This window comes from Octopus sinensis, linkage group LG1, assembly GCF_006345805.1.
Source record: "Octopus sinensis linkage group LG1, ASM634580v1, whole genome shotgun sequence".
NCBI lineage: Eukaryota > Metazoa > Mollusca > Cephalopoda > Octopoda > Octopodidae > Octopus > Octopus sinensis.
In genome coordinates, this window is record NC_042997.1 from 75,997,314 (window position 1) to 76,025,184 (window position 27,871).

The 27,871-nt window shown below is 35.1% G+C and overlaps 1 protein-coding gene across 2 annotated transcripts in view; it reads right to left on the reverse strand.

Annotated features, from left to right (window-relative positions):
* Positions 1–27,871, reverse strand: part of LOC115210263 (ER degradation-enhancing alpha-mannosidase-like protein 3) — a 413,751-nt gene that overhangs the window by 169,976 nt on the left and 215,904 nt on the right. For both annotated transcript variants that reach the window (XM_036501986.1, XM_029779124.2), the window contains exons 9-13: positions 23,321–23,418; positions 22,821–22,946; positions 18,414–18,497; positions 13,621–13,704; positions 12,510–12,634 (exon numbers count right to left, since the gene is read on the reverse strand). In XM_036501986.1, coding sequence (XP_036357879.1) covers positions 12,510–12,634; positions 13,621–13,704; positions 18,414–18,497; positions 22,821–22,946; positions 23,321–23,418 — 517 coding nt within the window. The remainder of the gene's footprint in view (positions 1–12,509; positions 12,635–13,620; positions 13,705–18,413; positions 18,498–22,820; positions 22,947–23,320; positions 23,419–27,871) is intronic.

Consider the following 27,871-nt stretch of genomic DNA (forward strand, 5'->3'; position numbering starts at 1 on the left):
AAAGTGGAAATGTGAGTTTTGTTTCTGGTTGATGTAACTGCACATCTCAATGTTTTAAACCTCCAGCTCCAGGGACGGGATCACATGATCTGTGACATGCTGTGCTTATGGGAGACACATATGCACCAACTGAACTTGTCTCATTTTACCTGTTGCCAAGTAATGTTGAACAAAGTCAGTGCCACAGTGTTCCGAAAGCAACACTTTGCTGATAAATTGAGTGTGCTCCGCACTGAATTTGCACAGCAAAATAATTTTGAGCTGCTTTGCAGCCCATTTGCTGTCAATGTGGAAACTGCACCTGTACAGATTTGAATGGAGCTGACAGAACTGCAGTGTAATTGGACATTAAAAGAGCAAAGTACAACTCTGTGTGGCCCACACAGTTCACTCGCTTCATACCTGAAGCAATGCTCCAGCTCCATTTACATGCAGCTCAAATACTGACTTTGTTTGGAAGGACATATCTGTGTGAGCAGCTGCTCTCTGTGATGAAGACGAATAAAACATCACATAGGAGTCATCTCACAGAAGAACACCTGCAATCCATCTTGAGAGTCTCAACAACACAGAACCTTACTCCAAACATTAATGAACTCATTGCCAAGAAAAGATACTAAGTATGTAGCTGGGACAAAATTGCATAAAGAAAATTGAAAGTTTTGATTTATTATTTTAATTTTCACTAAAAAGCATACTTTTTTATTTATATTTTCTTTTTTTTTTTTGCAACATGTTCTTATTTTAAATTTTTATAATTTTGACAACAGATATTTTTAGAGAGAGCAAAATATTTAAAGTAATTTAAGTTAATTTATTTTTGGAATAAAATTATATACCATCTGTCTCACTACATGTTCATGTTCAAAAAGTTTTAGTCTGTTCAATAAATGTTTATCCTGTTTGGCCCATTACCAAAAGTGTACTTTGAGTTTTGTTCCCCCTGTGCAATTGAGTTTGATACCCCTGCTCTAGAGGAATTATAAGAACACAAGCTAATAGCAATAGCCTATCAATGAATCCTCCCTGATCTATGTGAGTATAGAATCCATTAGCAAACATCCATTAAACAACTAATGCCTTCAGAAAAATTTAATTTAGAAGTTCTTTGTTACAAATAGTGTTAACCCTTCATTACATAAGAGTCGCATAATCTTCATTTAAAAGTGTATAATATAAACATGTCCACTAATGCATAAACAGAATACTATCTCGCTGACTGAACTGACATGGGATTTTAAAAGAAAGAAAATAAGACCTTCATTTGTCATTTAGAATGGTTGTACAATACATGGGTGGTGGAGGTGAGTACATTCTTTGCTTATTAGAACATGACAAATCCTCAGACATAGGGACAGTCTAATAAATAATTTGTTGCACCAAATAAATGGCTGCAACAAGTTATTAATTACATGTTAACACAAATATAACAGGTCTTTCCTTAAGATTTCATACATCTAGCATAAGGTTTTTTTAAGTGTTTATTCATCATCTATTTCTGTGTACACACCCTTGTTTCCTGTAGCAAATTATTGTTATTCAACCTTGAGTAGCACCCATGGTCACAGTCACTGAAACTGACTGAAACAAGGTATATATATATATATATCATCATTATCATCATCATGATACATATATATCATGATCATATATATATATATATATCATCATCATCATCATTGTCATTTAACGTCTGCCTTCCATGCTGTCATGGGTGGGACGGTTTCACAGGAGGCACCCAGGCAGAAACCTGCACTAGACTTCTGTAACTGTTTTGGCAGGATTTTTACAGCTAGTTGCCCTTCCTAACACCAACCATTCTGCAGAGTGGACAAGCAAAAGTGAGGTCAGTTTTGACAAGGTTTTTACAGCTGGATGCCCTTCCAAACACCAACCACTTTACAGTGTGGACTGGATGTTTTTTAAGTGACACCTGCACTGACAAGATCACCAAGTAGCTTACAAGACAAGAAAAAATCTTTTGAGAGGGGAGGGGGCATTGGAGGAGGTGATCTTGTGTTGGATGATGAAAGACTATAGTGAGACAGAGAGACAGAAACAGGTGTGCTGCCGCAAAAAAAGATACATGGTTACCCAACCTGAGGGAAGAGCAGGAGAAGGGAGAGAGAGTCGGAGACAGCAGGATAGAGATGGTGGCAAAGTGCCAGGCATACTCACAAGGGATGGGGATCAGAATATAAATGGGATGGTCGAGTAAAGGAAGAAAGAGATATAGATGGTGGCAAGTGCCAGGGAATACTCTTGAGGTCCCAGCATCTTAATATAAGTGGTAGGATATTGTGAAAGAAGTGTGATTAGGGAGTGCGAATGGAGAATGGGAAATGAGTGACAAAAACCTGGGTATATATAGAGTGATGGGGGATACCAGATAGCAGTGATACAGAGAAACAGGGCCATGAAGACAGGAACAGGGACTGAGGTAAGCATAGTGCATGAAGTGGAAATGTGAAGAGAAGAGATGTAGAAATCTAGTTTGGTTTGTTGTGGCAGGGTGTGTGAGAAGTTTTGTTGTTAAGTGTGAGTGAGACACAGCGCTTCTAAATCTCAGTTTTGCTGACATGGTCTTCTCAAGAACCTCATACTGCCAGACATCTCGGTCCATTGTCATTTCTTCCATGAGGCCCTATATCCTGAGATTGGTCCTCACCACTTTATTTCCACAAGTACCATCAGTATTCAGTGATTGGCACTTCTTTATGCAGCTGTCCTCATTCATATACATCACATGTCCAAACCAACATAGACTTCTTTCTTGCAGGCTACATTTGATTCCTCTTATGCCCAACTTTTTTCTCAATACATTTGTACTTTGTTGTATATACACACTGATGTTGCACATCCAACAGAGCATACTACCTTCATTTCTCTCCAGTCTACACGTCTTCTGCATGTTTCACTACCATGGAGTATAGCTGTTCGCACACAAGCATCATACAGTCTTCCTTTCACACTGAGAGAAAGTCCTTTTGTTGCCAACAGAAGTAATAGCTCTCTGAACTTCCCCCACTCTATTCTTATTCTAGAAAAAATACTTTTAGAACATTCTCCACCATTGGTAATTTGGTTACTTAGGTAACAGAAACTATCTATAACCTCAAGAGACCTTCCTGGGCATTTGAGAGAATCAAAGTTCCATGTGCTCTTAGTGCTTATTGTTCTGGTACATCTACCACATACAGAGACTACTTTATCTGTTAAGCTACCTGCGATTCCACTGCACCTCTTATGTATCCATAGTTTACACAGGGTGCAGCAAATGGAATTTCTTCCAACTCCTTTCCTACATCCTGAGTAGAAAGAGAGTTTTATCTTCTTTCTTACTAATAACAACTTTGGTCTTTGCTAGGTTAACTTTAAGCCCCTTTGATTCCAGGTTTCATTTCCATACCTGGAATTTTCTCTCCAATTCTACTAAAGATTCTGCAATAAGAGCAAGGTCATCAGCATATAGCAGTTCCCACGGGCAACCAGTTTTGAATTCCTCTGCTATGGCCTGGAGGATTATAATGAATAAGAGTGGACTGAGAACTGAGCCCTGGTGAACCCCTACCTGTATGCTAAATTCATCACTTTACTGACACTACCACTGTACCTGGCTTGTACAGCTCTAACAAGCCACTCCTTAGAGACCACCATATAACAGAGCAGGGAACTCTGTTGAAAGCTTTCTCTAGGTTGATGAAGGCTAAGTACAATGGCTTACTTTTGGCCAAGTACTTTTCCTACAGCTGTCTCAGTAGGAAGATGGCATCTGTGGTATTCTTCCCTGGTACAAAACCAAACTGCATCTCATCTAGTTTAATTCTATTCCTAATCAATTGAGCTATAACCCTCTCAGTAACTTTCATGACTTGGTCTAGCAGTTTAGTACCTCTGTAGTTGTTTCTATCTAAGGCATCCCTTGTAGAAGCTAACTATAAAAATGCTACATCAGTCACTGGGGATGGGACCTTCCTGAATAACCTGATTAACTATAGGGGTGACTAAGCTGTATCCTATACCACTGGAAATTTTAATCATCTTAGCAGTGATTCCTGAGGGTCCAGGGGTTTTCCCTGTCTTCATATCCTTAATTGCCTTATCTATTATGCTGCTATCAACTCTGACGGCTGGTTCCTCAATTGGTTCAATATTTGGTAGACTTGCCTTCTCCCATTCATTTTCCACATTTAGTAACCTTTCATAGTGACACTTCCATGCATCTTTCTTCTCTGAATCACTAAGGGCAAGCATATCATTATCCATTCACACACATTTCTCACCCACTACATCTCTATTCTCTCTGAATATACTGCTTTGCAATCCTGAACACTCCACACCTCTGATCCTCACGCTGTAGAACATTTGTAAATCTCTTACCTTTAGCTATTCCTTTTGCTATTTAAACCTGACACCTAGCTGCCCTTTTGGCAACCTGATATCATTCTCTGCTTCCACTATTTTACCAGCCATTCTAGGACAGTCTTTTTCTTTTATAGCACTGTCTACCTCCTTGTACCACTACCATGTCACCCTTGGTCTAGCTGGGACTCTGCATTAACCCCAGATTTTGTCTGTAGCCCTCAGTAGATTGTCCTGCAGGAACTTCTAATTGTCCTCTAAGCTATATGTCTCCAACTCTTTCTCTCTTTTGTCAGAAGCATCCATTAGGAAATCTTTAAATTTTTGTCTGTTTGCTGGGTCTTTGAGCTTCCACAGTCTTCTTTTCCATATTGGTTTATTTCTCAGAGTCTTTCTAGCTCTAATTCTGAAGTCACTAACTAGTAACCTTCACTTGGGAAAGACTTTGTATTTTTAAGCATCCATCTATCTCGTTGCCTGGTGAAAAGGTAGTCCATCTGGCTTAGATGCTCACCAGACTGATTAGTGATTAGGTGGCTGGTTGGTTTTCTGAAGTTAGTGTTGCAGATCGTGAGATCATATGCATTACAAAACTCCAACAGTTTTGTTCCCTCCTCATTTCTAGGTCCAAAACCATAGCCCTCATGCTCTCCCTGGAATCCATGGGGAGACTGTCCAACACATCCACAGAAGTCACCAGCCACAAAAACAAAGTCTCTGTCATTTGTCACTGAAGTAGTCTGCAAAAGGGCCTCTTAGAATTGGTCCTTCTGCTCCTCAGGCAGCCCAGACTGAGGAGCATAGGCAGAGATAAAAGCTACTATTAATTTATGTATGATAAGTCTCATCTTAATGACCCTATCACATACTCTGACTACCTCAATTACCTTCTCTACCCACTTTTCTGCTAACAGTATGCCTACGCAACCTACTCCATCCCTCCTGTTGACCCAGAAGAATTTGAATCTCTGTCTCTAACCTGTGAGGAATTAAGCTGAGGCTGCCCTCCATCTTACTTATTGCACACCACACACATCAACATGGCATTGCTCCAACATTTTAATAATCTCTCCACTCCCTCCTTTCAGTGTGCCAACATTGATGGTAGTGGCCCTGAGACTGAGTACCTGGGAGTGGTGGGGGAAAGGTAGTTGTGGAACTTTTGTCATCACCTAAAAAGATTGTGCAAATGCTTGCCAGCTAGAATAGAGTTTTGATACATATTTTACTCAGTGAATTACAATGCATCACAGTTCCCCCCCATTTCATCCAATATCCAGAGCAAGAGCCAACACGAGATGAGATGGGTATGTGAATAGGGAATGTAGGTTGACCTGGAAGAGAGGAATAGGGTGGTTACATAGGATAGTTTAAGTATTATGTCTAAATATTTATATATAAGGCACCTTTAATTGTATATGACACTCATCCAGGCACTTGCATGAGGGTATAAGGGTATAATCAAAATATGTACTCACTCAGCACAGGAGGAATATATGAGTTGCCAGGTGAAAATGTTAATGTATGAATTAAAATGGTGGTGGTGGGGAGGGTAGATGGGTATAACATGTGTTCAAAATGGACACTGGGCATACACCTTGTACAAACTAAGTTTATGCACTATATAGTTAAATGGGTTTAGAAGAAAAGCAGTAGTATTTAATTATTATTATTATTTTTATCATAAAAATATTAATACTATATTAATATACATGTACATTTTAATTGGCAAATTTATCACATAAGCATTTTGCAATGAAAAGGGAGTCTATCTAAAATTGCATATATATATCTATATACATATATATCTTGTTTCAGTCAGTTTCAGTGATTGCGATCACAGATGTTACTTGAGGTTGAATAACAATTATTTGCTATAGAAAACAAGGGTGGGTACACAGAAACAGATTGTGCATAAACATTTAAAAAAAAACCTATACTACATATATGGAATCTTAAGGAAAGACCTATTATATTTGTGTTGGCTGTAATTAATAACTTGTTACATCTATTTATTTGATGCCACGTGTTATTTATTAGGCTGTCCCTATATACATGATTCAAATGTACGGAAAACAGAAGCCACTGATGGGTGAGGGAACAACAAACGGGTGTATTAGTTTGACACTTGGAAAAAATCTTTGATGTTTGAAGCCTATGCTCTTCAACAGAAAAGGATGAGAAGGAAAAAATATATCTGTATTAACGGTTTTTATATGGTGAAATCACCAGAAGAATACATTTATACACACACCCACACCTACCTACCTATCTATATACATCATCATCATTTAACGTCTGCTTTCCATGCTGACATAGGTTGGGTGTTTTGACAGGTGGTGGCCAGGCAGGAGCCTGCATCAGACTTCTGTGTCTGTTTTGGCACGCTTTTTGGCTGGATCCCCTTCCTAAAATCAACCACCCCACAGATTGGACTATATATATATATACACACACACACACATGCGTGTAAAGGCAGATGGATGCAAAGTCATGGTTTCAATTCCCCGACCGAGTGGTGCATTGTGTTCTTGAATAAAACATGTCATTCCATGTTGCTTCAGTCCCCTCAGCTGTAAAGTGTATAATCCTGTGATGGACTAGCATTCCATTCTGGGGCAATGTTGGTCTGTCCACCTCAAAAGCAGGGTGGCTTCATCCAAAAGCTATAACAGTGCAACAAAGCACATTGCGACCAGCAGTGTATAACATCCAACAATCTAGTTGATACAGTGATAATATATATAGACACACACGCATATTTTACTTATTTCAGTCACAGAACTGTGGCCATGCTGGCACCTTCACGCCACAACCTTGAAGGGCTTTAGATGAACAAATTGGCCCCAGTACTTATCCTATTGGTCACTTACTGTTTAACTACTAAGTTACAGGGTCATAAAAAAAGCACATATGCACAAACACAGAGATATATACATACACACATGACAAGTTTCTTTCAGTTACTATCTACCAAATCCACTCAGAAGGCTTTGGTCAGCCCAAGGCTATAGTAGAAGACACCTGCCCAATGTGCCATGGAGTGGGACTGAATCTGTAACCAAATGGTTGGGAAGTAAACTTCTTACCACACAGCTATGCCTGCACTTACACATACACACACAGGCAACAGATGTTGACAGTTTCTGACTATATATTTGAAAAGTGTTGGTCTAGGATAGTCAAATGCCAATAGACCTCAGAAACAAAGCCTATACCAATTATTTTCTTTCTAACCACCACCACCACCACCACCACCACCACCACCACAAAACATCAGCTGACCTTCATGTTGGTGTTGCCATTGTTGCTTTATATTTGTGATAAAAGAGAATAGGTTTAGGGTGGGGTAGAAAAGAAATGAGGACAACAGTAACCAAAACAAAGGACAGAACACCACCAAAGAATCACCATTATAACCAACCACACACACATATATACATACATATACACACACACACTGCCAAAAATTAGCCAGGGTAGTCAAAGCTGAGTTTAAATAAAAGCCAGGGTGGGCAAAGCTGGAACATCTTTGTCCATAGGTCTGCTGGATGAGGACTGACCTGTGGTAGTCAACAACAAGGCAGGACTTATTATCAGGTCATCCAATTAGTTCTGCCTGAATTTTGAATAAAGAAAACAAGTGATCAAATGTTACATTTAATTGAGAATTAATCATCAATGTACTTTCCCTGATTATTTATGACTTCCTTCCATCTATTTACAAGCTTTTTAATCCCATCAATGTAAAATTCTTTTGGTTTCAAAGCGAAGAACTCTGAAATGTCAGTTTTGACCTCCTCCTGGCTTGCGAAGGTTATGTCCCCCAAATGGTTCTGTAAACTATGAAACAAATGGTAGTCTGAAGGAGCAAGGTTGGGAGAGTAAGGTGGATGAGGAATTTTTTCCCAACCAAGTTCTTCGATCTTCTGTGATATGGTCTTTGCAGTGTGGGGTCGTGCATTGTCCTGATGAAACATCACTCCTTTTCAATTCACTAAAGCGGTTCTTTTTCCTTCAAAGCTTGATTCAAACACTCTAATTGCTGATAGTAGAATTGAGCATTGATTGTTGCATTAGGTGGTAACAATTCAAAGTGAATTACTCCTTTGCAATCCCACCAGATAGGGAGAAGAACTTTTTTTCCATGAGGTTCCTTTCTCGGTTGTGGTTGAGCTTTTTCCTTTTTACCAAGCCACTGTTTACAACGTTTAACATTTCAATAGAAGATCCATTTTCCGTCACCAGTCACAAGTCTATCCAAAAAGGGTGAAATGAGTTCACGAGAATGGAGAGAAGAGAAGATGCCATCTTGGGATTTGTGGTTACTTTTGGACAATTCATGAGGCACCCATTTTCCAAGTTTAGGAACCTTTCCAAGTTGTTGAAGATGATGATGAACAGTTGTATGGTTTGAACTAAGCTTTATTGCCAATTCTTCAACTGATAATGCAAGATTTGCTTCAAGTAATGCCTCAAGGAGCTTATCATCAAATTCAACTGGACGTCCTGTTTGATTTTCATCTTCAAGGCTGAAATCTCCACTTCTGAATTTTGCAAACTAACTTCTGCAAATTCTTTCATTCAAGTATTCTTTCCCATAAACTGAGTGCATGTTTTGAGTTGCTTCGGCTGCAGAGTTTCCATTTTTGTACTCATAAAGCATTATGTGCCTTAAATGCTCTGTGGATACTTCCATGTTAGAAAGGGTTTTAATCAAAGAAATTTTAGTTCTTTTAATCTGTAAAATAATATTTAATTAGTTTAAATGTACAGAAATGCATAAAAATAATTTTTAATTCCATTAGACATTATAAAATACTATTAAATTTCATTCAATTTTAAAAACGATAAAATCGGACAGAACTTATGGGACGACCTGATAGATAATGTAGTCCAAGATGCACTGTTTCTGAATAAAAGGCAGGACAGTCAAAGCTTGAACACTGATCTGGATTGGGACTGACCTGGGGTTAAACAAAATCAAGGAAGGACACATTACACAATGTAGCCATAGGTACATTACATCTGCATTAAGACAGGGTGGTCACAGCTGGAACATCTTTGACCATAGGTCTGCTGGATCAGGACTGATCTTGGGCTAAACAAGGAAGAACACATTGGATAATGTAGTCCGAGATACACATATACAAAGCTTGACCTAAAGAGAGGATAGCTATAACTGGAATGTCTGCTGGCACAAAGCTCCTTGAGTGTTTCACAAAGTGCAATCAGAGGGGTGGAACATAGTGAGATGTTGATTAGGTGGTGGCCCTTTACTCCTAGGTTGATGTTACAGAGACCTCTGGGTGATAGCAATAGAAGATTAGAGACAGATAGAGGAAGTGAGAGAGGGATCAAAGAGGCAGTAAAGAGGGGAGGTAAGGAGATACAAAAAAAGAAAAACCGAATTAAACCCATCACATCACATTGGTGGGAAGAGATAAAGGACTGTTTTGGTCTGAGGGTGGGCCAGGAAGGATTGGAGATGGTTAGTATGGGGGGGGGGCAGAAGGAAAGGATGTGAAAGGAAGCAAGCAAGGGAGCAGGAGCAAAAGGTGGGATTAAGAGTTGGCAGTCAGTTGAGGATTTATGGGATTAGAAGAAAACGATGAACACGTCATGGGATCATCTCTCTCTTCATCAAATAATAATTCCTTCCAATAATGACATAGGGCCTGAAATTTTAGGGTACAGAACTAGTTGATTACATTGACCCTAGTGTGTAACTTATTTCATTGACCCTGAAAGGGTGAAAGGCAAAGTTGACCTAAGTGGAATTTGAACTCAATAATAATAAGAGCACTCAGAGAGCGCAAACCTAAGGCAACACTAATGCCCTCTCAATGATTAGCCAAAGATGATTTTTAAAATGTAAATATCTGAAATAAACTCGACTGCTCTCACAAACAAGAATACTAAAATGAACCCAACCACTCTCAAAAATAAAAAAAATAAAAAGGAGAAATAATCCAGAATCCTTGTCTGACACCGGATCGATCCCAAATTCTAATTTCAGCTGAATCCATCTAGCAGTTCTTGAGATATCTTGTCCATGGACAACCAAACAAAGATGACTGAAAACAATATTTCTGCCTTTGCTAAGGTGGAAGTAATGATGATGATAATAATAATAATAATAATAATAATAATAATAATAATAATAATAATAATAATGATTATGATGACAATTTCTATCATAGGTACATAATCATAAATACATTATATGTGTGTGTGTGTGTGTATATATCATCAACATCATCATTGTCGTTTAACATCCACTTTCCATGCTGGCAAGGCTGGAATGGTTTGACAAGAGCTGGCCAGGCAGATACCTGCAGCAGACTTCTGTAACTGTTTTGGCAGGATTTTTACAGTTGAATGCCCTTCCTAACACCAACTACTCAGAAGAGTGGACTTAGTGCTTTTTACTTGGCGCATGCACAGGCAAGGTCAAATGGTGAGCCCATTGATTATTTTTGTTTATTCTGATTCAAGTGTTTCATATAATAACAACAGAGATTAATCACAAAGCAAAATGCATGCAAACATAAAAGAATAAACAGATGAAAGTAGAACCTTTTTGCTTTACATGAAATTGGAGCCTTTTTGCCATAAATATGACAATAGGGAACTATCATTCAACTAGAGTAGTAGTTGAATATTCTTAAGGCTGCAATTTACTCACATGCAGCATCTTTCAGAGCTTGTCACTAATTCAGTTCTTAACATTTTTGAAGAGGACTGGTCCCTAGCTACATTTTGGCATTAAAAAAATTGAGATTTGGTCCAGAAGAAAAAAAGTTTACATCAAAATTTATAGCAACATTATACAAGAGTAAGTAACACCACCAATCAAGTTTAGATCTAAATAACATTTTTATTTTAAAAGCAAAATATATTTATCTTAGCTTCACTAATAGAAGAAAGCATGAAGAATTTCATAGTTTTGATCCCATGCAACAAAAATTTGTACCAAAAAAGTTGTGAGGTAAAATATCATGAAAAAAATATAAGTCAAAAAATTGGATTTAAGTATAATTAACTTTATTTTAAAAACAAACTATATCTTAATTAAGCTTAAATGATGAGCTCAATTCGAGGAATTTCATGGTACCAATCTCATGCAATGAAGTTTTAAAAGGAAAAGGTTATGAGTCTTTGTTTCTCAAATTTGATGGTGATAATATAGTTCTATACTTTTTTATGAATATAGTTCTCGGGAACTTTTGATATAAGTCACTGGCATCATTGAGGTAAGGAAAAAATTATCAACGACACAGCTAGTTGACACATTTGACATGTTATTAATTAGCATAATAGCATAGCCTGGAAAAACATGGATTACATGGAAAATGTGAGCAAGAGGAATAATATTCTTAAGATTATAAATCTGGATAAGTACAAGACAAGTTATTACACTTGGAAAAGTTCAGGGAAAGTTATTACATCTGGTAAAGTACAAAGCAAGAATATTCTTACTTAAAATATTGCAGCTAAGGATAAAATATTTTATTTGAGTGATTTTTAATTTTTAATAAAAGTAACAAGTAATAACAAATACAAGTAATAACTTGTAATAAAATTTTTAGTTTTAATAAAAGCTAACATTTTCTAAATTTAAATATTTTATTTGAAATTTTATCCTTAGCTGCTATATTTTAAGTAAAAAAATTTTTTGTTCTGAAATTTACTAGATGTAGTAACTTGTTCTGAATTTTTTCAAGTGTAATAACTTGTTCTGTACTTTACCAGATGTAATAACTTGTCCTGAACTTTTCCAAGTGTAATAACTTGTCCTGTACTTTTCCAGATTTATAACCTTAAGAATATTATTTCTCTTGCTTGCATTTTTCATACAATATAATATTGATTAATGACTCATTTTATATAGTGATATTAAAATCAAATGTTAATAACTTTACATTTCACTGATTTTACCTGCAATTAGTTTTGACACAAAAATTAGAATCTTTTGTTGAGTTTGAAAATTTATTATTAAACTAAAAATACAGTTGCTTTAGAAAATCAAACTGAATTACTAATTATTTTAAAAGTTAATTTAAACACATACGAGCTTGTATTTCAATTAGAAATATACTAACAAAAAAGACAGCAAAAAACGGTAGAATTGTTAACAAACTTACTGATCTTCATGACTGCCAACTGAAACATCTTTAATAGAGGCAAAGCCACATGCAACTCTAGCATGTTTGTTAAGATTCTGTACCACTTTTTTACCAACTTCTAAATAATGGAAGTCATTTGTAGCCTGTAATAAAAATTAGTTACATGATAACTGGATTTGGAAAATTAATTGGTAAAATATGTGAAATAATGACATTTTTTAACCATTTACAATGGAGCAATGGGTAGAAAATTTATCAACATTTATTTGAACCCATTACTTAATGTATTTCCAAAGAATTGGCTCAAACACAGTTGTGTGATTTAAAAGTTCATTTTGTAACTAGATGATCTGAAGTGGTTCCTAGTGTTTGATATTATGGGTAAGTGTCTTCTACTATAGCCCCGGTCTGACCAAAGTCTTGTCAGTGAAACTGATACATATGGAAACTGTAAAGAAAACCATCTTGTGAGTGTGTGTATACATATATGAGTGAATGAGCGTGAAAGCATGTGCATGTGTTTGGGTGTGTATGTGATTGTGTCTTTTCATCTGTCTCGACATTATTTACATACCTAAAGAGTGAAACAATGTTACCATTTAGGTAGAGCCAATGTTTATACCTAGAGACATCTTATTGTTCTGTGATTTTTGTGCAAAGACCAGGGGAATAAGTACCTTACTTGGAAACTAAGGTTCGCAATAGGAAGGGTATCCAACTGTAAAATACTGCCTCAACAAAGAATCATCCGATCAGCATGGAAAAAGTGGAAACAGATGGTGATGATGAAGGACAGTCTAGATGTTTAGCAGCTAGATTACCATTTGTAAGTTGGGAGTTGAAGTAAATTCTCTTAACCCCAGTAATTAATAACATTTTTATTCATGAACAATGTGAAGCAAAGGTGAACTTGATAAAATTTGAGCGAAAACAAAAATACTAAAAGACATCTGCTCTAGCTACCTGGTGTTTAATCCAACTTCTTAAATATACAACAAAATCTAAAACCAACAACAAACCTTAGAAATATTTGGAAATCTGTATACATAAATTAATTTTTTAAACAAAAATAATTTTCTTTAAAGTTACAACAAATGAGGAAATGTTAGTAATTCAACCAAAAATTTACCTTATACAAAAAATATGTTGATTCAACAAATTCAGGCCTGAGGGGATGTTGGCCCCAATGAATTCTGAAATCTGTAGTGAAAGCCTTTGCAAAAAGGTAAAAAAAAAACAGTGATGTAAATCTGGAATAATTATTAGGATGAAATTAATTAACCGTAACAAAATGTTACTTTCCAAATTACAGTTACATCAAAGGTAGTTAAATTTTTATTAAAGTTTCAAAATTAGGGTTTCTAAACTAACTTTATAATCCTTGAATATATTCTATGGTACTTCAAATTTTATGTCAATAATTGCATAGAACTTTGTGAACTGCATTATTTTTAACCTGCTGCACAAGGCTACTGCTCAAAATTTCCAATTGCAATTTTTTCTGTCATTTCAGATTCTTTCTAAATATCACTCTTTACTAGATTTACTGCATCATCACAACCAAAGCACCAGTATAAAGCAACCCCCATGGTAATATAGATTTAATTCTTACAGAGCTTCAGAATTATTTGCACACAAAATAAGTTTGAAAATTAGTAAATAGCTATCTGGACATGTAACTCTTCATTAACAGAATTAATTCTAACTGAAGAGTTATACCCTTAACATGAGAGCAAAAATAACTATTTATTACTTCCCTATTTCCCTATATGGAATCTAGTGCCCTACATAATAATGTTCTCAATCAGCAAATAAAAGGTATAGTTTATACTAAGGGTAAATCATAAGCAAAGTTGCTGATTATGATTAATCAATCTTGGTTTATTGGCCAATACCAATTAATTAGCCACTGACTATTCATAATGTAATTATATATTTATGATATGAAAATGTGTATTGTAATTAATTGAAGATGATATATTTCTCAATTGATTACAATTATGGAGCTACTATTTGATGACAGAATTAATGTATATAATGACAGAATTAAGCTGATTTTACAGTACTTTATACTTTCATTACCAATGAACTGAATCAATCATCTGCACAACTTTTTATGCACAATAAATTACACATTCTGTATCTATACATAGGTTTCCATCTTTTTTAACTATTGTGTGACTGTAACACTGACATGTGTAGATTTAGCATTAAATCAAAAGTAAAAAAGAAATTCAATAAACCAAAAATGCATAGAAGGCAACATTTAGCATAGCTAGAGATATAGGGGTTGGACAAAATAATGGAAACACCTTAAAATTTCAAACAAATATATTTTAATATGGGGTTGGACCACCTTTTACAGTAATTACAGCTTGAATTCTATGAGGTATGTGCTTGTACAAAGTTTGAATTGTTTCCAAAGGAATTTTTGTCCATTCTTCAGCTAAAACAGTCTCCACTTCTTGTAGTGATGATGGTGGAGGATATTGACTCCTTACTCGTTTTTCTAAAATGCACCATAAATGTTCAATAATATTGAGATCTAGGGACTGAGGTGGACAGATAAGATGTTCAACTTCACTAGAATGTTCCTGTGCCATTTAGTAACAATTTCAGCTGTGTGAATTGGTGCATTACCATCCTGAGAGATTGCGTTTTCCTCTGGAAACTTCTGCAAACAGAGGATGAATTTGATCAGATAAAATGCTTATATAGTCTTGACTATTAATTCTGCCATGAAGGGAAACCATTGGGCCGGTGGATTTCCAAGATATCGCCCCCCCTCCACCCCATGATCATTACAGATCCTCCCCCATGTTTAATAGTTGGAAGAAGACAGTCTTAGTCAAATACTTCTTTTGGCTCCACACGTATACTCGGCTGGTGGTTGGAAATAAGGTAAAGGATGACTTGTCTGAGAAAATAACATTCTTCCACTGCTCTAGAGACCAATAACTTTGCAATGGTTATTTTTGAAAGTAGTGGTTTTCTGATTACAGCCCTCCTGTGAAATCTGGCTTTGTGCAGCTCCCTGCGAACAATTTTTGTGGAATCTGGGTTTTCGAGGTGGTCATTAAGCTCTGTAGTAATTTTGGGAGATGTACTTTCTAACAATTCACGTAAGAGTTCAACAGTCCCTATCTGAAAGTTTTGATTTTCTTCCAGAGTTTTGTTTCGACGAGGAGGTTTTTCCCTCTTTCTCAAAGGCTGTTATTACTTTTGAGACAGTACGTCTTGATACACCAAACATTTTGGTTATTTTTGTTACACTAGCGCCTGCCATACAAGCATCAACAATTTGATCTCTTTGAAAGTCTGATAGATCTGTCAGTTTAATTATGTTTTTCTGATGATATCTGAAAAGAAACAGTAATTTTAGCAAAACATATTAAGCAACACTAATAATAAATCAAAAAAACATAAAAATAAACAAGCTTTTGATGGTTTTATAGATATTTCAAAATTATGATGCTATGTGTTTCTATTATTTTGTTCGACTCCCATATATTAGTTATTAGCTATGAAAACTCTTCATTCTCTTGTACACAAGTCATAAAGTCAGGACTTGTGACAAAGCTGGTCGGTAAAGTGGATTCATATAAGCTGGATCCCCAAGAGTAATGGACTTGCTAGCTTGGTTAGTAAGAACACTGCTGAATTTTGTTTAAGAAGTTTAAGATAATAAGAATCATTATGAATTGAAAATTTTTGAATATCTCTAATAAGCACATAATCAGAATCTTTATAATCTTTAAATCAATTAAACAGATATTCTCTCAAGAGGGTAGGAAGGTGCCTTTTCTACTTTGATACCCACTTTTACCCATAGGATTCCAAGGAAGTCTCAAGTAATTTTCTTCTGAGTAGATGACCACATTCAAGCACTGAGAATAGAGTTAGATTGTACTGAGGGACTTAGATTGCATGTCCTAGGAAATAAATATTATTCATATACTAGATTCAACATGTAATTCTACATGCTCAATCCAATATGCTTGCAAAATTTCTCTCAGACCAGTGACATTTTTGCTCCAGCAATTATTATTAAGAATAAAAGACAAAAATAGCTGATCACCCAAACCAATTAATCAGCCAGAGAGCTGATACTGATTAATTGGCAAAATGGGTGATATGGTTGATTATTGATTACCAACCAATTAATTGGTGCAACTCTAGTTTATATTATTTGACATGTACCGAGATAAATAATACTTATCCAGTTTTAAAATATTTTATACTGGACTGACTAAATTTGTTGTATTATGTTAAAAAAAAAAAAGGTAAAGGCTAAGTTTTACTGAGGAGGTCTAGTAAGACTAAAACACAAACAGTTCTCTACACTGTTCAACACATTGCTGCAACAATGGGACTTGTGTGCCTCAGGAACTCAGAAACAGGGGTTTAACTGATTTGAAACAGAGACAGTTGTGTATGACTTGTTTTTTTGTTTTGCATATTTACATAAGGCAATATGTAAATGTCAAAAATGATCAATTCCATAATTACAGTAAATTACTTCATTAGTATAGTTGAAATTGTTTCTTATCAGATTTCTATTCTGAGACTTTTTCATCATTACTTGCTTAAATGCTTTGTAATATTATATTTTCATAGAATTGTCCTTAAAAGTAGAAGGGCTTGCATTATTTGAGGCTAGAGTTCCAGTAAATTTTATATCTTTGGGGATGGTAAAGAAATTTTTATTCAACACTAATAATTGCTTACAGATGATCTTCATGTTGGCTTTGATGATGACAATAATATAAATTTAGCAGGTTTGCAATCCTATTCCATTACCCAGGCAATATTTGTATTTCAACAGAAACCCGTAATATAACAAAATAATTTGTAGGTAATATCCAATTTGCAAACATAGAATTTCTTTTTTCAATTAGTTATAATTTTGCAGTACAAAACATTCTTTTAGATTTATGGTCATTGCCAACATGATATTTTACTAGCCAATAAGTTTACTTTACCTTGTAGATTTAGCAATTAAAACTCCATCAAAGCATACATGATATTCTAAATAGACTCTTTTAATAGCCAAATTTATGACACTTGAAAGCATCTCAAAATATTAGGAATATACTGCTCAATATTCACATCTGTATTATCTAGTTCAATGTAGTGGATTTTGCATATCACATATCAAATTTGTGATGATAATCTTTTCATTTTCTTGAATTTTGCAACAAGTCCATCTTCATGTATAAAATCTGATCTTTGATGAAATCTTTGAGTTTAGAATTCAAAATAGAATTACGTAAACCAACTTGTCTACATAAGTTGGCTGGCTTTACACATTTCATATAATCTACACTTGCCATTGGTTGTTTCTACAAGTATCACTTCTGATAATTTTTAATTCACTTAAGAGCTATACATGTCCTACTGGGTGCACAATCAGAAATTTTCTTCGTGTGCTGGATCTGTCTGTAACTTCTCAATTTTCTCAGATTGTAACGTCTGCCATTTCCTTTATTTTTTTATGTTGTTTTGTATAGTTTGTTGAACTTTCCTCATTGTCAGAAAGAGACTGTTTGAAAGATTCAATATTTGATTTATTTCACAACCATTTTAAAGGTGATGTGGAATAAAGAGAATATAATGTCACGAGAATGATTTTGTTTGTTCTTTACTCACTACAGTTGTCAACAAGATAATCTGTAAAGAATTCAGCATTTGAACTTTAGGATATAGAAGAAGTATATATTATAGCTGTTATTGTTCTATCACTGATTGATTCTACAGCAGATTCGTTTCTGGATTTTTAATTTTAATTGAAAGATGACCAAAGTCACATTATATGATAAACTGCTCAATTTGTTCACTGTATTCTGTAGGCACCTGTCTGGTGATCATTTTCTCCTGAAAGTAAAAAAGTAAATTGAAAGAAAATGTATATGTCATCACTACCTCTGGCAGGAAATTATGGCGTTTTATTACTTGATAGAGCATTTCATGTGTCTCAATAGCTGGTTTGAGGTCACCTTTTAATACCTAGAAAATTTAAAATATTTTATCAGTGAACAGAATCATCCAAAGAATACATTTAGCTTACACACATCTCTTTGAAACAAAAATTTAAAAAAATTCAACAATTTTTTTTCATATTTATGCATAATATTTATTGTATACACACTGTAAACAAGAAGGTGGCAATATCTTGGTGTTGTTTACCACAGGTCTGATTTAATCATTCAGTTCTATGATCAAAGGTCTTTTCTTCTATATTTTTAAAAATGCTTAATCAAAAAGAGAAAAGCACTATCTGGCCTGAATGCTTGCAGTTTCCCAGGGATCAGATAGTGGTGTTAAACTGGGTGACAGATTAAATTTGCTAGCAAAGAACTCAGAATACAAAGATCCAGAACAAATACTACATCTTGCCCAAAACTGGCAATTCCACCAATCTGCAAAAAACATCTAATCAAAGGCATAGACTACAGGGCCAAAGTTCAAATGGATAATACAGGTGCATACAAGATATATACAGCCTCTACAGAAAATTCTTTCAAAACGAGGCTATACCTACATAGAAATTCTTTTAAGTACCTGGCAAATAGAACTGCAATGAGCCTGGCCAAACACACATGGCATTTAAAAGAAGCAGGTTATTCACCGTTTAAAATCTACTGGTTTGTTTTGGAAAAGGCTGCCTCATACAGGCATGGGTCTTATAGAACCTCAATGAGATACCATTTAGGCTTGAGCAAAAACTTTTTTCTTTTCCAGGATAAACATGCTTTAAACTGCAAAATGGAGCTTTTGAATAACTGCAGACAAACTTCCAGACATCTAATGAAATGCCAAACAACCCCATATGGCAGACCTTTGGTTTTCATATACCCCACTTTTATAACATATTTCCCCGCCTAATTTTTATTCAATGATACACGGTCATTTCAAAAAAATCATCAGCTTTTTTTGTGAGCTATTTATCTCTTCAATAGTTTCAAACAGCCCCATACTATACTGAATTTTATCCATGTCTTCTGCCAACCGACTTCAATTTATTATTTCTAATTTTTTATTTATAATTTAAATGCATGTCCAGTCCTCACAAGCAAAGAGTAGAGATATAAAATCTTCTAGATAGGGAACAGTGATGGAGTTGGGGCATGGGCACACTTCTTGCTGAGAAATGGTTTGATAAGGTAGTTGCAACATGGAACAGCAACCATTATCTGGCTTATGCCCCTCAGCCAGGACTACATGATGAACAGAAAGACTGATTTTGTGACATCCTTTTGCAGACTACCTTGTCAACAAATATCAGGGACCTTCCCTTTGTGGCTGGGAACTTAAATGGGCATGTTGGACAACATTCAGGTGGCTTTGATGGCATGCATGGTGGCAATGGATTTGGTTTTCGTACTGAGGGGGAAACCAGGCTGCTGGAGTTCTGTAACACAAATGATCCTATGATCTGCAATATTAACTTCAGGAAACTTGCCAGTCACCTGTTCACCTATCAGTTATATGTCCAGTAGCTGCAAGATAACATCCAGGGAAATGTTCATTCTTGATGCTGAGTGTCCAAAAACAATGAATATCTCACACTAGGCAAGACAACTCACTCCAGATGAACAAAAACTGTGGATATTGACATTTTGGTGCTGATGAGCTGTCAGACAGTGAAATAGCAATATCTACTGTTCTTGTTTGTCCAGAACAAGTTGTTTGAAATGGTCTGAGGTATTCAGTAGATTTGAGCACCTGGTGACAAAAAGTGGCATTTTCCAGGATGCTATCTAATAGCCAAAGGGCATATAAACAAAGCACATACACTATATATGTGACATTGATAATGTTTACATTATTAGAACTACTTTTAATTCAAAATTTAATTGTTTCACTTTTGATATGTCATAGCACATCAGCAAATAGACTTCACACTATCTGCAATTTTATCTGTGAGGAGTTGAGTGTACAGAGCTGATGAGTTATAAGACAGCAAAACATTGATGTCCACTGTTCTTTTTCATCTAAGGCAAGTTGTCTGAAATGGTCTGAGATATTCAGGGGGCATTCTCTAGGATGCTATCCCACAGCTAATGGGCATATAAACAAAACACATACTATATATGTGACATCAATAATGCTTATATATATGTTTCAGGTCCTATCACTTCTTCGGTTATTTCAATGTTTTGACAAAAGCATGCAGGCTCTAGAGCTAGATTGAAGGTGTATCTGTGGTAATTATTTAACATTGAACAAAGCACATTTTGCTCAATCTTGAAATCTATAATGTTACAATTTTGATGTTAGTTCTTAGTATCTACAGTAGTAAAAATATTCTTTGTTTGTATTGCAGGGATTCACTAGTACCAGCAAACTTACATAGATTCTGGAGAACAGAATAGGGAATGTCTGAACTATTCTAAAAGTGATACTTGTAGAAGCAGATTATTTCATTTAGATTTTGCAACTAGAACTTAAGAAAAATGGAAGTTGAACACAAATTCAAATCTAATTCACCTCCACATTCAAATGTAGAACTTTTGCATATTTAATTTTTGTAGAAATATGTGACTCTAGAATCTGTTGAAAATGTGAGAAAGGATCAGTGTTAGAATAATCTATCTATCTAGGTCATCCTGATAGATAAAGTTACATTTCATTTAGAGTAATGATACTTGACTGAACCAAGTAGAAGTCTGAGGATACAAACTGGTTGTAAAATTTGTTTTTTTCATTTTATGAGTAGCCTATTTAAGATGATATAACAAAGGCCTCTAATTGATATTTTGAAAATAGTAGAGAAGTTCTTAGTAAAGCATGTATTGGACAGGTCAGTTATGGCACATTTCTAGTAAAACAATTTTACTTAGCATTTGTTAACCTGACAAAGACTGGCAATCTTCAGTCTTCTCTTATTTTTTGAGAACTGTTCAATCCAAGTATGAACATACTATAAGCAAAATTAGAATTGGCAGCAAATTCAGTGAACCATTTGGTGTAAGGCTCTGTATTTGTTCACCTATTACTGTTCATGGAAACTTTTACGTACTTTAATTCAATTCACAGTCAAAGAGCTGTAGGAAAGTTTCCAACCCGGAAGAATGTGCTAGAATTCAAAAAGTCTAAAGATCAACATAGCAAAGATTCAAGACACAGAGAACATAAAATCTTACTGCTATATGGAAGAAACCTCACTAGATATGAAGCAACATAAACTTATTATTGTTTATTCAATTTAACCAATAAGAACATCTGATGGTAGCACTGGCAGATTAACACAGAACTATACACAAGAATAGTTAGTAGGATTGTCTTCCAGATCATGAATTGTTCAAACAGTTCACTTGATATAGTTAAGAAACTGCAGAGCAAAATGAAATATCAGTGGGAGATGTTTTATTGTGTGATTTTTACCTTATCTCACAATTCAATATAGTTGGTAGGAGCAGAAGTTGTTTATTAGTTTTATGATTACTTTATTTCAAAGGCATATGTATTCAGATCCTTGTTTCGAGTCCTCCTTCAATAAACTCTATTTGTTGAAAAAAAAAACTAACTAATCATGTTTTAGATTAAATGCATTTGTGATAATTATATAAAATTTTCTGACTTTTAACTTTATCTTTTATGCTTTTTCTGGTTAGTACTTTCTTTTAATTGGTCTGACTGCCAACTGTCTTCAAGTACTCTATTCCTACATATAAACAGTTTTCTAGGATGGGTTTGAACTTCTAAACTTTATTCTTTAAGCAGAATTTCTGAGTACTCAACCACTGTCTTGTAGGATGAACATAATTTAGATAATGTTTCAGTAATAGAGCCATCCTTATTTATTATTTATATAATGGAAAACTGATTTTACAGTGCATGATATGGATTAATAGCTATTGCTAACTGTTGGCTTTGTGGTCTATGGTAATGTAGAAGTTTTATGAGTTACCTTTCAGTGCTTAGTTAATTCATTTTGTATGTAGTTTTTTTTTAGGAGATTAGAGCACTCTTTAAACATTGTAATTTGTTTGAAATAGAATTTTTCTCAGTTCTACAGTTAAAACCATACCTTTTCTATATTTCTGAAAATGAGCTCTCAGTTGAAAGTGTGTATGTTGTGGTTCTTTTTGGTTTCTAAAAATGTCATTATTGACGTAGAAGTGGAGAGTTTATCATCTACATGATAAACTTGTCATGAAATAAAGTTTTCCATATACATATTTTAAGATAAGCTAAACAGGAGACAAATTATAGAATATATCACTGTCAATTTAAAATTATAGGCTTCAATCATAAAAAGTAGTAGAATTAGCTTGCAATCAATAAACTGAGTCCCAATATATTGGTTAGTCAGATGTCACTAACCTGAAGGCCAGGCCAAAAAGCCAAAAGGGAATCCATGAAATTTCGAGAAGTTGACTGTGGTTTGTGCATATGAACATCAACTAATAGAGGTCCTTGGCTAACATACTTCATCACAGCATCATAATGCTAAAACAAATTAAAAATTTAATTGTAACTACTGATAAAAAAAAGAAAGTAATAATAATTCATAAATTATAATGAGACTTATGGTAAAGGAATTTCAAAAGATGCAATGCTAACAGTTCATAAAGGATTTACAATGGAAAGGAATTCAAAGTATTTAATTACACTGTAAGTTTCATAAGAGTTTTCAAAAACTATGAATTGCAAATATGTCTAAAATAACTTAAATATGTTACTATTTCTTTGCATAGGCAGCTTTACAGGTCAGTAAACAACACTACAAATAAATAGAAACATAAAGCAATATTTTTACAATAAGTGATGCAACACAAAAATGACACAAAGAAAACATACTTTTAATCAAGAAAATATCTAACCTTATTGAAACGTTTTAAATATGTGCTATCACCCAGTAAAATATAACCCTTCAATACATATTCATAGTAGGAGTCAATACCTGCTCCAACTCCACTTTCTGAAGAACAAAAATAAGATAAGAAATAAATTTTATTAAAATGAAACATTAAAAAATTTACGCTTAAACTTTTAACAGCCTTTAATTATATATTATGGTTAATAATTCATGTGATTTCAAAAACAAAAAATTCACAAACAATTTCTTTGATTAAAAATTATAAAGGAAAATGTCTGCATGTAACAAAAATAGAACAAACCATGAAAACAGAAACTCAATTTTTGTTTATTTTCATTATTTCTTCTCAACTTTTGATGAAAACAATGTAAATCTGAATTTTCCACATTATATCAAGAAAACTTACACATGCTACAATTATTGTTGCTATGCAGTAATGATGAAAGTACTTCTTAACACAAATCTGCTTTTGTCCACCTAGGAATGTGCTCACTGTGACAAGAGAATGTGATCAGGTTTCTAAGATGGCTAAGTGTTTTGAGGAAAATTTGACTACTATTTCTTGTAAGTAATCATATAGAAACTCCCTTGTTGGCTTATGTAATCCCTAATAGGTACTCCAAAAGGTGATTAGAATGAATACAATAGAGAGAGAAAAAGAGAAGCAAGCATCCTGTAAGGAATGTGTTGACCTTGTTACTATATTTTTAACCAAAATACACACCTTATGTGTTTCGATTTTCAATTAAATTCAAACATATTTCTGAATTTAGACTGGTTTCATTAAGCAACTCTAACTTTTTTATTTATCAACATATTAATGTGATTTTTGGAACACAATTTAACAAAAAGGTTTTAAGAAGATCTATTAGGAACTTTTTTGTCTCAAAGCAACTCTAGTTACAGGTAAATACAAATAAATTCATACAATGAGACATTTTCTAATATTCAACTGGGTATACAACAAAATTTTCATATAGTAACTATTTCCTTGCTTTGGCATTACAAACATAAATTGAAAGCATTTAAAACATCTGTAACTTACAGCAAACTCATTAGTAGGATAGAGCAAGAGGGTGAAAAAAAAACAACACCAAACAAATCAGCACAATTTGTGAAAATGCAAAAGCTATCCCAAATTATCCAATAGAAAAAAGAAAAACACCCCATTGGACTTTAATAGTCTACAAAATGATATTCATTCAAAACTCTAAATTTATTGGCAAAATTTAACCAATATTTCTCAAAGAAAAACAAAATTTACATGCACAAGAATATCCCCTAGGGAAAATTTGGATGTTGCTCTTCACACATTATTAAAACAGTGAGAGGGAATAAACAACATTCTCAATATGATGATTCCATGCTAATTTGGGGTTCTAGAAGACTTATGTAGCTCAATTTAATACATTTTTTCATAGAAATATATGTTTACTTAGTAATCAGTTTGTCCATTCCTTGAAATTCTGGCTCGGCATTTGAAGCCTTGGATTTGTGTTCCATTTGAATTCTCACAGAAATACATCAGTTTGACAAGTAGTGTCAGTATGCGTTAATCCTATACGAGCAGCCGTAGTAGTGCTACCTTCTTTATTGATTTTGCCCTTTTTCACCATCTTATCGCCAGATTCAGCAATGACTGTGCTGAATTTGTGAGACATTTATCTTTCTCATGATATAAAAATCTTGAATAAAATATCTACTTTTCTAAGTGAACATTAATAAAATTTTCACTTTAATATTTCATAATAATTATCTGACCTACCCCTATGGATTTTTATATCAAAATAAAGCACAAAAGAGTCCTCTTCATGGTTGCATGATTTTCAACATAAATCAAGTTATAGTGCTCAAGCACACTGAACTAGAACAAAAGCTACCTTCATAAAAAAAAAAGTGGGAGGCAAACCTTGTGAATGGGTGGCAATACCAGGATGATTGAGGGACTCTGGCATATGTTAAGTGTTGGACTTTTATCAAAATTATACAAGAAGAAAGTTCACATCAAGAACTTTCAAATGATATATAATTGTCCATGGAAAAAATGTATTTTGACATGATCAAGCAAAAAGTGGATTTTTGCTTGTCTTCTTTCAATGGAGCCCTCTAGTGATACCTCTTTCTCTCTCTCACTCTCTTTACATATATCAAACCAACTGAGGGACCAGCATCAGAGTTGATAGCAGTATAACAGAAAAGGCAATAAAGGATATGAAGGCTAGGAAAGCTCTTGGATCATCGGGTATCATTGCCAGGATGAATAAAGTATCGGGCAGTGTGAGATATAGCCTAATCATTTGCATAGTTAATCAGGTTATACAGGAAGGCATCATCCCCGAAGACTGGTGTAGTAGTATTATAGTTAGCTGCTACATGGGAAAAGGCAATGCCTTAGATAGAAACAGCTACAGAGGTATCAAACTGCTGGACCAGAGAGAGTTATAGCTCAATTAATTAGGAATAGAATTAAACTAGATGAGATGCAGTTTGGTTTTGTTCCTGGTAGAAGTACCATAAATGCCATCTTCCTAGTGAGACAATTGCAAGAAAAGTATTTGGCCAAAAGTAAACCATTGTACCTAGCCTTTGTTGATCTGGAGAAAGCTTTCAACAGAGATCCCCTGCTCTCTAAGGAAGTTAGGAGTAGAGGAGTGGCTTGTTAGAGAGAAGCCATGTACAACTCTCAGTAAGGTGAGAGTAGGCCTTGAATACATAGATGAATTTAGTGCACAAGATGGAGTTCACCAGGGGATCAGTTCTTAGTCCACTCTTATTCATCATAGTTCTCCAGGCCATAACAGAGGAATTCAAAACTGGATGCCCATGAGAACTGCTATATGCTGATGACCTCGCTCTTATTGCAGAATCTGAAGCGGAATTGGAGAAGTTCCAGATTAGGAAGTAAAAGCTGGAATCAAAGAGCCTTAAAGTTAACCTAGCAAAGATTAAAGTTGTTTTTAGAAAGGAAGCAGATAAAACTCTCTTTCTGTCAGGGAAATGGCCCTGCTCAATATGTAGGAAAGGAGTGGGAAGTAATTCCATTTGCTGCATCCAGTGTAAGCTATGGATACATAACAGATGTATTGGAATTGGAGGTAGGTTAACAGATAAGTTCACTTTTGTGTGAGGCAGATGTGCAAGAACAATAAGCACTAAGAGCACAAGGGACTTAAACTCTCTCAAATGCCCAGGAGATTCTCTTGACATAGTAAATAGTTTCTACTACTTAGGTGACCAAATTAGTAATGGTGGTGGATGATTTGAAAGTATTGTTTCAAGAATAAGAATAGGATGGAGGAAATTCAAAGAGTTGCTACCTCTGTCGACAACAAAAGGATTCTCTCTTAGAGTGAAAGGTAGATTATATGATGCTTATTTACAAATGGCTATATTCAATGGTAGTGAGACATGGGCTCTGAATGTGGAGAACATGCATAGACTGGAGAGGAATGAAGGTAGTATGCTCTGTTGGATTTGCAACAATAGTGTGTATGACCAACAAAACGCAACTGTGCTGAGAGAAAAAGTTAGGCATAAGAGGAATTAAATGTGGCATGCAGGAGAGGTGAAGGCATTGGTTTGGACGTGTACCTGTCATGAAAGTGGATGGTACCTATGGAAAGTGAGACCCAGGAAGCCATGGGATGAAGTGGTGAGAACCGAGATGTTTGGCATTATGAGGTTCTAGAGAAGACCCACCCACATCAGCAAAACAGAGTGCTAGAAGTGGTGTGTCCCACCCACATGTAACAATGAACTTTTCACACACCCTACCTCAAGAAACTGAATTACATCTCTTCTAAACTGCATCTTTCTCTTCCTCACATTTCTTTTTCATACACTATGATTGTCTCCAACTCCCCTTCCTTGCCCTGCTCACTGTATCACTGCTTTTCCCCACCCCATCTTTATGCCCAGGTTTTCACCAGTCACTGAAATCTTCATTCCTTACTTCTGCCTTTTTGGCAATACCTAACTGCATATATCATGATCTCAGTACCTCTCTCTTCATTACTCTCCCATCACATCTATGTTCTGTTCCTTGTTACATGTGAATATACCCTGGCATTTCACCACCATCTCTCTCCTGCTCCCTCTTGCACTTTTGCTGTTTCCCCACACTCTCTCTCTCTCTTTCCCTTCCTTTTGGCTGGGTAACCATGCATCTCTTCTACAGCAGCACATCTGTTTCTACCTTCATTCTTGATCACTCACTGTCTCTCCTACTTTTGCTCTTCCCTCTGGCTAGGTAACCAAGTATCTCCTTTACATCAGCACACTTGTTTCTGTCCTCTTTCTTGTACCTCTCTCACACTCTTCTTCTTCTCTTTCTCTCTCTCTGGGCAACCATAACCATGTATCTCCTCTATAGAAAGGCACCTGTTTCTGCCTCTCTATTTCTCTGTCACACTCTAACCTTTCATCTGACACCAGATCACCTCCCCCAATGCACCCTCCTCTATAGCAAGACACTTGTTTCTGCCTCTCTGTCACATTCCAACCTTTCATCAGCTGACACAAGATTCACTCCGTCAATGCCCTCATCTCTCTTAAA